The sequence below is a fragment of the Cariama cristata genome, unplaced genomic scaffold, assembly GCF_000690535.1.
Source record: "Cariama cristata isolate BGI_N322 unplaced genomic scaffold, ASM69053v1 scaffold7289, whole genome shotgun sequence".
Lineage (NCBI taxonomy): Eukaryota > Metazoa > Chordata > Aves > Cariamiformes > Cariamidae > Cariama > Cariama cristata.
In genome coordinates, this window is record NW_009636266.1 from 848 (window position 1) to 13,629 (window position 12,782).

General features: G+C 40.3%; 1 protein-coding gene across 1 annotated transcript; it reads left to right on the plus strand.

The window, feature by feature from the left end:
* Positions 1-2,261: 2,261 nt before the first annotated feature.
* Positions 2,262-12,499, plus strand: LOC104167559 (2-oxoglutarate dehydrogenase-like, mitochondrial). Its single transcript, XM_009707854.1, has 7 exons — positions 2,262-2,495; positions 6,210-6,281; positions 7,607-7,732; positions 8,350-8,422; positions 10,513-10,676; positions 11,305-11,459; positions 12,241-12,499. Exons 1-7 carry the CDS (start codon positions 2,262-2,264, stop codon positions 12,362-12,364), a joined length of 948 nt encoding a protein of 315 aa, XP_009706156.1. The 3' UTR covers positions 12,365-12,499.
* Positions 12,500-12,782: the final 283 nt, after the last annotated feature.

Consider the following 12,782-nt stretch of genomic DNA (forward strand, 5'->3'; position numbering starts at 1 on the left):
TTTTATCCTGTAGTCCTAAGAATGTCTGCAAGTTAAAAAAGGAGAAACCCAAATTAATGCATGGTATCTAGGTAGGTGAATTGTCCTCTCGGATACGAAGAGATTTCTCTTTGCATCCCAAATGCCAGTCTTAGGCGGGTTTCTGTCTTAATTAAATGTATGCTACTCTTGGGACTGTTTGGAGGTGGGGGGACGCTGGGGGCCAGTGGGACAAATTAAGCAGCGCAGATGTTTTGTTACCAGAAAGCGTGTTCATTTTTGCCTAAGCTGTTTTTGCTGTCGAGCCTGTATTGTAGAACAGCATTTGAGTGGTTGCCGTATCACAATAAGGAAACAAGGCAAAAATGGAAATTACAGTGACTTGTACATAGCAAAAACATGAAGCTGAGTTCAGTGTAGATCAATGGTAGCAAGATGGGACTCTCTGCAACTTAGGGTACGTGTGCAGATCTTAAAATAAAGAAGCTGCAAAGAGATAAGAAAGCCCTATCAGTCTGTTAGCTCACTGAGGTTTTTTTGCAGTCTTGCAATTACTCAGGGAAGAATTACAACTCATTATCATAGCTTTTAAAAAAGATTTTACAACAGCAAAGCTAGTTGCTCTGCTGGGGTAACCTTCAATTAGAGTCTTCCCATGTTACAGTTCTGTATTTGAAAACAGATCTTTATATTCTGTGCAGAACTTAAACTTCAACATAAAACGTTTTTATCCATCAAATATTTATTCTCTCTGTGTATTGAATCAGTTTTCCCTCAGTCAGAACCTCTACATCCAGAGCAGTGCTACATGGCACTGTTTTTTACTGAGAGCTTTAACTTTTGGTTTTAATCATTTGAAACTATAGATGTAGAATTTGAGTACAGGTATTTGCTCAGCACTCCAGGCTCAGCTATATTGAAGTGTCAAAGGAAAATATGAGCAGAGCTCAAATATATATTTTTATATTATTACATGCTTTTAGGTGTTCAATGTGGAATGTGGTATAGAAAAATGCCTTAAATTTAAGCGTGGTCATTAAACTGAGACAGGTATGTTGCACATAGCTAGGCTTTCGTGTTCTGACTTGACACAAATTTCTGCCTTTTTTTTTTTTAGCTACACAGCAGAGTCTGCGTAGTACATGCAAACACCATTGTAGTTTTCTATCTTTTGCCTTCATGGAGCTACTAGGAATCAATTGCCTAGCTTACATTGCAGGAGCAGTTTAGGTTTCTTTTCTCTTTGCCAGTCATCTCCTTGGGTCCTGTTGTAGAGCTGGGGCTTTATCATACTGCAGCAGGTCTCTTAGTGAGAGCTATAATTCGTTTCTGCCTTTAAGAGATATTCATGGAGCCTGTCAAGAGCCTTCAGTTATGGTTGGGCCTTGACAAGTTTTAAGAGCAGACAACAAGCTGCCTGGCTTGCTCTGTGCGGAACACCTGAGCCGCCATCAGCTGGGCTGCTGCAGTACAGTTGTCCTGCTGCATTAACCTGCTGTGGCTCAGTAAGTGGGAATGTGTGGCCCTTCTGTTCTGTATGGAGTTGATGAATTTACAGTTCAAACAGTGCAAGTTTAGGGAAATTTCTGCACTTACCTGCTACTGTAAACCACTCAAAATCTTTGACACAGAGTGGAGAGGGAGAAGGCTACGTCTTTCTGTTTCCATTAGCCAACGTAGCAATGTCCTCCCCATGAAGCACACTTCTGGTCTCATCTCTGCCACTGAGGCAGAGACCTAAAGGGTCCTTAGCCCTGGCAAACAGAGGATTCTTTGCCTGGTCACAGATGTGTCTCCCATGCACTTATTAGTTCAGGCTTTTTGGAAGACCTGAAGACTCTGATCCTGTCTATAGACTGAAGGTTCATGTCACCAATAATTTTGTTCAGCACCTGCATATGAGAGGCAGGGCGGGGGGAAGACAATGTTGTGCAGGGCTGTGCAAGTAATGAAATTAACGAGTAGCTTCTTGAATTAGTAAGGGGCCGTAAGTGGATTTTTACAGGAAAAGATAGTACCTACCTCAGTGAGCTCTCAGGAAAAGGTCACACAAAAGTCTGAGCTGAGGGAGGGGTTTCAGTTTTTCATTAAAAAACTCCTATGATATTTAAATGTTTGAGGAAAAGTTTGAAGGGTTGGAAACAGGACTGGAAAAATGTTATTTGCTAATCTTTCTGATGGAAATGGTACTACGGAAAACTGCGTGATTTATAGCAGGGCTACAAAAATCCAGTTCATGCTTTAATTTAGGTTTTGCTTTAATTTATTGTTTTTAATGAGAAATGAACAGAATTCTCAGCGTTTCTTTTCTAAGTCTCCTACTTGTTTGGTTCTCAGGTTTTGAACTTGGCTTCGCTATGGCAAGTCCCAATGCCCTGGTGTGCTGGGAGGCCCAGTTTGGTGACTTCCACAACACGGCACAGTGTATAATAGACCAGTTCATCAGCTCCGGCCAGGCCAAGTGGGTTCGTCACAACGGGATTGTCCTGCTCTTGCCGCACGGAATGGAAGGAATGGTGAGGGCTGCTGGCTGGCGTGTGTGGGAAGGAAATGCCAGCTACTGTGCCTTCCTCTGTGGCTGTAAAAGCCAAAGGTGTCTTGGGGATCCAATGGTGATACGAAGCTCGGGGTGGGAAAGCACTGTTTAGCATGTTGGCCTGCTTCAGTGCTACAGAAAAGAATGTGAATGGATTGATTGGTGAGAACCAAAAAAACCTGAGAAATATTTCTGAGTTCTTAGCTTTGTGTCCTTCTTAGTGGCATATACCACTTTTTCCCCCTTTTTTTTCTTTTTTTCTCTCTCTTTTTTTGTGTCTAAAAACTGCCTCCCTAAAGAGACGGATTCTTAGTGTACAGTAAGAAAGAAATCATTAGTGTCTAGCAGTACTTACTTGGTTTTATTTTGCGTGAAGTATGTCTGTGTAAATGCTGCACTAAATTCTCTTACAAAGAAATGATATGAAACAACTTCAAAACTTCTTCAAAAATCATTGACATTGGGTAACTTCAGTACAATAAGAAATTTCCCTCTTTCTGAAAAGGAAGATGTTTTCACTAGCTGTTGACTCTCTTCTCTTTGGTGGCTAGCAGGAGGAACTAGACAGTGTATTAGAGGGAAACAGCATGGGCATGCTCTGTATATAATGCTATGCAAAGTTCGTATCGGCTGTAGAATTGTTCTTCAAACCTTTTAAATTATTTTTAAAGGTTAGATGAACATCATGTCAGGCTAGGTTAATTTTCTCCTTTTCAAATGCATTAACATTCATTAATTGATGCATATATATTCCTAGTTTTCTATTAAGAAAAGCATAGTATGTGCCACAGTAGCAATCTACTTTATCTACTATAAAGTAGATCTTTATAAATGCTCTACACCCTTTCACAACAAACTGCGTCATTTCCATTCTCACAAACAATTTAGTTTATTTCCGTTCAATTGTAATCCTGTCCTGATATACTGGAGTGCATTCATACCTTATGAATGGCTTTCCATAGCCATTTGTGCGTAAAGAATAAAGGATCTGATGCTGTTCACAAGAGTTTTGATAAATTAATTTTTTTTTTTTAAATGAATCCTGAGGGACAGCCTGAATGTGCCCTCAGCAAGAGGTGTGGTCCTCTGCAAGGAAGCACTCAGCTGAAGGGAGCTGGTGCTCTGCTCCTTACAATGCAGTTAATATTTCTTTTCTCTTAGCCACTTGGTAGCTAAGATTTTCCCAGATCTTCTGAAACACACTTATTTTGCTACTAGTGTCAGGTGTTTTCGGAATATTTAAGAATCCCACCAGGCTGTTGAAATCAGTTATCTTCCCAGAGGAGCTTTCCATTACAACAGTGGTGTTCTCTCTGTAACTACAGTGTTGGGGACAGAATGATTTGAGGAAGGATTCGTAATGGGATATGGATCACTTCACCTCTGGGTCATGCATTCACAGGCAAGCTGGCTGTGATTGAAAGACTCTGCTGCCTTATGGCTCCTTGGGGACTCATCTGAAAGTAGCTAATGGATTCAGTATAGGGCTCACTGGGTAGGTGGTCACAGTAGAAATAAACCCTACCCCATCCCACGCAGCAGTTGCTGGCAATCTGACTGGCGGCGTCAGCAGAGAAATCAAAGATGGATGTGAACATTGAGGCTTTGGATTGAGTTTGTTGCTGGGGCAGCGTATGTGTGTATGTTAGGGAAGCCTCACCTGTCTCTCCTGTAATTGTTTGCTAGTAACATCTCTGTTTCCAGTGTACTGAATTCAGTGTGCTTGTGAAGCACTATGTGCATGTATAGGTTGTACTTAGCGTAGGATTTGATTTACAGCAAATAGATATATACAGCAAAGTTATTGCAATATTGAACTGTTACTGTGCACCATAGTTCTGCGCAGTTTTGCTTCTTGTTCGCAAGACCTTAGTTATCTGTGACCAGATTATTTGGCACCTCCAAAGTGGAGACAGACTTCAAAAGAATAATTATGGAAGGCACAGTTCTTGGTTGTTTGTGTTACTCCTTTGTTGCCAGTGGAGTGTTTTTTCCTTTGAATTCCCTTAGTCCATGAAGTAGAGTGAATCATAGAATGGTTTGGGTTGGAGGCAACCTCAAAGATCATCTCATTCCAACCCCCCTGCCATGGGCAGAGACACCTTCCACCAGACCAGGTTGCTCAAAGCCCCATCCCATCCAACCTGGCCTTGAACACTTCCAGGGATGAGCATCCACGACTTCTCTGGGCAACCTGTGCTGGTGCCTCACCACTCTCATGATGAAGAATTTCTTCCTAATATCTGATCTAAACCTTCCCTCTTCCAGTTTAAAGCCATCGCCCCTTGTCCTATCGCAACAGGCCCTGCTACAAAGTCCCTCTCCAGCTTTCCTGTAGGCCCCCTTTTAGGTACTGGAAGGCTGCTCTAAGGTCTTCCCGGAGCCTTCTCTTCTCCAGGCTGAACAACCCCAACTCTCCACCTGTCTTCCTAGGACCTAGGAGAGGTGTTCCAGCCCTTGGATCATCTTCATGGCCTCCTCAGGATTCTGGAATCCTGCACTTGGAATCGGGGAGGATGATGTGTTGAATCAAGGTGGACTACTAGCTGTCAAAATAATAAGTGATTTTGGAGATCATATGTTAAGGTTTCAACAGAGGAAGTTATGATGAGAGACAGCCATATAAAGAAAAAAGCTCTTTATGAACATCATTAGCTTAGGAGTGATGGAGAGATTTGAGAGGCGTAATAGTTTGTCTTTAGGTTAAAATATTTTACAACTGTCTCCAAAATGAAAGTCCTTCCTAACAGTAACTGTCACTTGAACAAGCAGAGGCTGCTAGTGTTAGCAATAAATAAAAAAGCATACTGCATTCTCGTACTACTCACAGCTTTCTCTCATCCTTTATAAACAAGGACATGAGAAGGAAGATAAGATTGTTACAGTCCTTATTCCTGATATTGTCTGTGACCAGCATGCATGTTTTGCCAGTCTAAAATTGATCTCTCAGTGGCTGTACACTAAAAGAAATTGCCTCGGGTACCGCTAGTGAGACAGTGGATGTGAGTGTTCAGTACTTTGACAGAATGTAAAATACCTCCTGAGGAGGTAGAAATTAATCATAGGTTAATTTGGCAGATAATGTGTACATGTATTTTGATCCATTTTAGCTGAAGCATACATCTAGGCTATTTTGTGCTGTACTGAACAGCGAACAATGGTAGGAGAGAGATCCTGAGTCTGCTGCTGTTGCTAATATAGCAAAGATAGTTGGCAGCTAACTTTGTATTTGCTCCTGTTCAGCATGCAAGTGTGGTTTGGACCAAAGAAGTGTGAGTCACTGCAGTACACTGAGGCACACAGTGTTTCTCTTCATGACGTTTCTCCTCCTTTGTGCCCTGCATTTAGCAAGGTTGTTCTTGTGGTCACATGGACCTACTGCACTTTCACTGGTCTTCACTATGCAGCTATACTGAGGCTAGAAATTACTTGCAGCTGGTAAAAGCATTGGAAAATCCATGTGAAACCTAATGTTCCATGAAAACAGTTTATGGAAGACGAAGAATTCCAGTCCTGCAGTATATCCTCTTTTCTCACTGCTGCTGCTGTTGATGCATTTAGCTGGGGGGGCAGGTGTGCAGCCTGGTGCAGAGCTGCCAGGGTGACAGGAGGTACTTACGCAGTGAGTGACCTAGACTGATGTCTAACGGCTGATTTGGCTTTTTAATGTTGTTTTAAATGATACCTTTACCAGGGTCCAGAGCATTCATCAGCCAGGCCTGAGAGGTTTCTGCAGATGAGCAATGATGATTCTGATGCTTATCCAGTAAGTAGATTTGTCAAAGGCCACATCCTTTTTTTTCAGGCCACATCTCAAATTTTTTTTTTTTGTAAGAAGCATCCTTTTAGCTAGGTAGAGTGGGTTAAGATTCAGCTTCAAGACTTGGTGTAACATTAACTTGATCCCAGCAAAAGTAATGGAAGCATGCAGTATGTGCTCCTTCATTGCAAAGCTGAGGTCATATACAATTAATCTCTGGCAGCATGATCTTTTTATTGCTGTTCCTCAGGGCCAGTGATTCTACTTGTTTATATTGCTGTGTGTGCTGCAAATAGGTGTCTCCAGCCAATTTCTAAAGGAGGCCAAGTGAGACTACTCCTGGCTTTTTGCAGTGGAGCTAAATTGTACTGCTGGGAGCATGAAAATAAGCAACTCCTAAATTTGATTCAGCTGAGACCTTCGTACATTTGTCATTCATTTCTACAGATAAAGTGCATAGCTCTAGAGGATACTGGGCATCCACTTCCCGCTGCAGATTTCCTAAGAAACACTGCTATACATTAATTGAAAAGCCCACCAATTAAAAGGAAAAAAAAAAAAAGGCAAAATAAAATGGATGCTTCAATTTTGGCCCCAAGTTTTTTACCCTTGGGCCAACAATAGTTCCAAAGCCATGTTCCTCTCATCTAAAAGTGATTTTTGTCAGTGTACTGTCAGAATAAAGACCTGTTTGACTACATTTAAGCACTGTCAATTGCATGTAATAAGTGAATTATAAGTTTTATGATAGAAGACAGGAGCTCAAACTATGGACCAGGAAATCGTGTTAGATGCTGTACCGATCTGTAATGAGATTATTGTACCTTTACCTATATATATGCTTACCTAATATGTATGTATGCAGATACAGATTTTTAAAAATTCATAAAATACATAAATATAAAACATATGAAATTTATATATTAAAATAGTATAAGAGGACAGGACACCTACCAAAAAATGGGAGAGTGAGTTAACTATACACTCAAAAAATTACAGTTTTAAGATTCTTTCAAAGGGGTTCTATTTTGTGTCTCTTCCACCTACTGAAGTCCTTGTCCTCCTCACCCTTCCTTCCTGGACTTCCCAGCTTGCAGAAATTAATGGGAGCTTTTTGCATTTATTTGCATATGTTTTTAGGAAGAAGTAGAAACAGAAGAGAATGATTTGTAGGGATGCTTCCCTTGCTAATAATATTATCTCAGCAGAAATCTGCTAATTAAGTTTTTTGAGAAAGGGAGTTACTGAGTGTCAGAAATAAAAAGGATGGCTTTCAAACCTTTTTTCTGATCTTTTAGACATTTTTCTAATGCCTTTAATGTCTCTGTCAGGAGTTCAGTGAGCAGTTTGAAGTTTCCCAGCTGTATGAATGCAACTGGATTGTGGTGAATTGTTCAACTCCAGCCAATTACTTTCACGTCCTCAGAAGACAGATCTTGCTGCCATTCAGAAAACCGGTAAAATTACTGTAATGGACTTGATTATTCTAGTTATATTAACCCTCACATTAAGAGGGGTCTTTGTTTGCATGTGACATACTGCTGAAAAGAACAAGAATTGTTGGTGAAAAACCTTAATTGAACACAGGTTGAAGTCGGTGATTTGCTGGAATGAAACTCAGCTCTGACTTACTAGGATTCTAAAACTTGATTTTCAGCTTTACTTCCTTCTGGCTGTGCAGACCTTCAGATGAACTTGTCAAGACAATATGTAGTTAACAGATTGCATAACTATAATCTGCATGTCTAATTGCTGGGGCTTCAAAAACCTAAGATAGAACTGTTGGATGTTTTATTGGTTCATAGCCTGTGGTTTGATTTTGTTCTCTAAAAGAAGCATAAGCAATGGTTTTTGAGAACCATTAAAGGGAGTGGACTACCCAAATCTTTTGAATAACTTTGAAACTTTCTAGGCTTTCAAACAGGAAAAAATAATTTACTGTGTTTGCTATTCACATTAATTTGATCTATAGCATATTCAGTTTGTGGTTTTTGTATGAAGACTGCTACAAATGTTGCATGTAATAATATAGGTAAAGCAGCTCCTGAGTGTTGGAAAAATTTCTGTCTTTCAGCTGATTATTTTGACACCCAAGTCACTGCTGAGGCATCCAGAAGCTAAATCCAGTTTTGATGAAATGGTGTCTGGTAGGTCACCTTAAATATTATGGACAAATTATTAGCTATAGCAAGTCGCATGTCAGACTGTGAAGAAGATTATCTTCTCTGGAGAGTTTGCCTTTTCCTTTGTCGTAATTTCTGTGGATCTGTTGTAGTGAGATCTAGCATGGACTTTTGCTGAAAAGTCTGCTTTCAAGTACGTATTCTTGATTTTAACAGGCTTATCTTGTAACCAACTGTTAATCTTAAAGGCAGTGGAAAGTGCATTCCCCTCTCTGCAGGGACATTCCCCTCAATAGGCTATTAGGTCCCTCCTCTCTTTTTTTCTTCATATAAAAATTAAATTATTCTTTGTACTGCCCTTCCCCCTGAGATGTGAGGGATAGGTTGTAATCACACTGTGCCAATTTAGAAGAATGAGTGGCCCATTTCTTCTTACAATACTGGGTTTTGGGGCTGCTGTGTCACACCAGTGATCTCTGGTGAGATCAGTGAGTTCAGAGCTGTAGGCTACCACCCTAGCTGTTGTTGGCATGCCATCAGCACCAAAAGATATGTAGCGACTGCAGAGGTAATACCAAAAACTGGAGTGATTTGTCTTGCCATGCACTGGTTAGAACGTGTTAGAGTGGCCTGAGGAAATGCAGTGAAATGTAGTGAGCGAGTGATTAAAGAAATTGTTCAGAGTGACAGAGTGTGCATAGGTGTGGTGGTCTACCTCCAGTTCCAGCAGGTGTCTTGACTGCTTTCAGAAGAGAGTAACTGCTCAGTTTTTTAAAAGCAAGTTACAGTGTATAAACATGCCTAAATACTGCATTATCTCCTCTTTGTAGGTGAGTAAAGTTTGCTTCTAAAGCAATGGCATTTGCTGATTTTGATTAGTGTTTAACAGCTTTGTAGAATGAGTCAGATTAGAAATTCTGTAGGGATTGTGTTTTGTTACTTTGTCTTGGGAGTCCCTTCTGCTTCAGGCTAACCCTCGATAGTGGCCAAACTTCTAATTAACATTGAATTCTGATGTACTTTCAGGTTTCTGCTGAAGGGGACAGCAAGTAGTAAAGTATCGCTGGCTCTCAGCTAACTCTTTTTGCTCTGTTTTTAACGGAAAGCTGAGAAGGATAGGAAGACTGACTCCAGCTGACCCAATGAAGCGCAGATTCAGTCTTTTTTAAGATTAATTCTGCTGTTCAGTGAGACAGGATAATTCTGACATAAATCAGTTCCTGTTTCATATGTTTGTGCAGCTGCTTTTCTTCCCCCAAGATAAATGGTGCAAACAGGAGCTTATTCTCCTTGTAAGTGCGTGTGCTGATTCAGACTGGGAGGTCTGCTGTCTGCTACCTTGCAGTTGGTTAATGTGGGAATAGTTCTAATCAATCACATGAGAGAGCAAAGAAAAGGATCTTTTAGACCACGAAGTCCCTCTTCCAGTTTCATGTATCCCAAGCAAATTGTCCTCCTGGGAGATGATATCACAGGGGAAAAGATGTCTAACAGTGAGAATATGCATCTGAAATTGTATCTTATCACTTATACATATGGCTCAGTACTATCTGATTCTTCCTTCGGCTAATGCCGTTTTAGCCCTCAAACAGAGGTTTAAAGCATGTAAATATATGGCAGTAATGTGTGTGCTTGTGTAAATATTTCTGCAGTTGCCAGATTTAGTTGCATTATGAATATGTGCTATGCTTTTATATAAAAATGTTCTAAAATTTTCTATACCTATATAAATGTTACATGATTGAGATAATCTTGGAAAGAAGAAACAGTATTTCAGGTAGTTCTCTGAAAATAAATGGAATCAAAGGTGAGCTATCCAATCAATTTAAAATTAAAGGTGTAATGCACAACACAAAGCTAAAAAAGAATCCACTGTTAATATGTTTCTGTTAAGCGTGAAAGAGTGGATTATTGACCATCTTTTAACTTCTTGAAACTAAACTGCTGAAAGTCAGTTTAGCAGAATTACTGGTCTGAAAAGTAGGAATAGCGAGGGAGCAGAATCCTGTGATCATTGCGGCCTACTGCTTGCTCAGTAAAGGACTGTTTCTTGGGCTGCTTTATTACAATATCAGTTCCACTGAGAACACTTTTCTAATTTGTGTTCTAACTAGGTACCACTTTCCAACGTGTGATTCCTGAGAATGGGCTGGCAGCTCATGCACCACATGAGGTCAAGCGAGTGATTTTCTGCACAGGAAAAGTATACTATGATCTTGTGAAAGAGAGAAAGAATCAAGACCTGGAGAAACAAGTAGCTATAACCAGACTTGAACAGGTGAGCTCCCTCATCCTCAGAAGACAGAGTCCTTGAGGAGGCTTTCAGCAAGGGGTTCTTATGCTTTTAAATAGATATTGCTTGCCAGAAAGGATGGTGGTAGCATTTTTATAGCACTTTGCATCTTACAAGACATTATTTAATCCTTCACGGCCTTGTGGAGAAGGAACACATCAATAGTATACTGGACAATGAGATCTGGAAAGCTTGATGACTTTTCCAGAACAACATAACAAAGTGAAGGTTACAATATGATGGCACCTTAAATTTGTATATCCAATCTGCTAGGTTTAAATGTTGTGAGTAGTACACTTGGCAGCTATATGGTCATTCGCTAATTAAGGACTTGTATTGTCACAGCTACTTCACTAGAAAAACTGTAGGAATGCAGGAGATCTGGACTATGACCTACTTCTGTTCATACTGGTGCAACTATATAAAATATGTGTGTATTCACTTCTGCCAGCATGAAATCAATTAAAGAAATATGAGTCACTTTAAAGAATATACAGCAATTATATGTTAATTACAGTGGTTGGTCATAATACCCAATAGGTAAAAGGCTTTTCTACCATGGGCTAACACCATGTGAGAGGAAGCTTTGCCAGTTATTACCCTCTCTTTCCAGATCTCACCATTCCCCTTTGACTTGCTGAAGGAAGAACTTGAGAAGTATCCAGATGCTGATCTAGTTTGGTGTCAGGAGGAACACAAAAACAGTGGATATTATGATTATGTCAAACCTCGTTTCCGCACTATTGTGAACCACACTCGGCCTATATGGTATGAGACTTTAAACAATTGGTCTATCTCCTGGGCTTTTATTTGATTGGGTTTTTTTTTGTTTTGTTGTGGTGTTGTTTTTTTTTTTCCTTTTAAATTTGGTTTTGATTTGAGGATGTTATTCATGGGGAAGTCAGGTTCTTCATAAATCAAAACCTCTGAGTTTGAGTTCTTGGGTGAAGGAAGGAAAAGTCTAGATGACTGTTTCTGAAATACATCATGCATATCTTGCCCCTCATTGTAGTTCTAAAAGAAAATCAGTAGCAACTAGCTCTATATTTATTGCCACTTAGCACAGCACTTAGCTCTCCTGGATTTTTCTCTCTTGTTGTCTAAGATTCTGTCTTTTTTAAGAATTTCATTCCAAATATTAGGTTTCTGGAGGAAATGGTTGTTATAAGAGCTCAGTCTAGGTACCTTTGCATTTGTTTTAGATGATTGACTCTCAGATCTGCCCATGCAGCTGTCGGAGGAATAAGAGTCTTCATCGGCAAAAGCAAGTTACCTAATTATGAGACGGTGTAGCTGACTGCCCTGGGAGGGATGGGGGAGAAGATGCAGCTTAATATTGACAGGAGGGGGAAAAGAGAGGGAAGCTGACCAGAAGGTATAACTGATGGTGCAACTTAGATTGATTTTTATTTAAGAAAGATTGATGTTTAAATGTCCAAATCTGCCAAGCTGACATGAATGCATTTAGCAGCGTGTTCTCATGCTTGTAAGTGTCAAAATAGTCTCTCTTTTCACTTCATTTGTGTGCCCAATTCTTTTTGTCACAAAGGTATGTTGGCCGAGAGCCTGCTGCTGCAGCTGCCACAGGCAACAAGAACATGCATCTGGTGTCGCTCAGAAGGTTCTTGGATACAGCTTTCAACCTGGAGGCCTTTGAGGGCAAGACATTCTGACTGCAGGGCACCAACCCATCTCTGACTAGTAGTCTCTTAAATCACTACATCCAAAAGAGGAAAAAAATGTACAAAAAATACTGGAAATTATGTATTTTTGCTTTACCAGATAAAATGACCCAGCAGCTGACTTCATTAATCTGCGCCTTGCTCCCTAGTTTGTAAGGGAAAAAAAAATAAATTACAGCTTACCTTCCACCATTTTTTGTCACTTGTCTGTTTAGATTGGGACCTCTTTGGCACAAGGAGAGTCTCCTATCCAAGGATGTCCTATCCTAGGATCCTCCTGTCCTGGCTCAGTGAGGCTCCAGTCTCAGTCTGTGGGCACTGTCTAATTACTGTGAATAAGTAGAGCAGGCATGGACAGCATGATAGTGGCACACATCCCTGAAAAAGAAGATAGTACATTTGAGAGCCA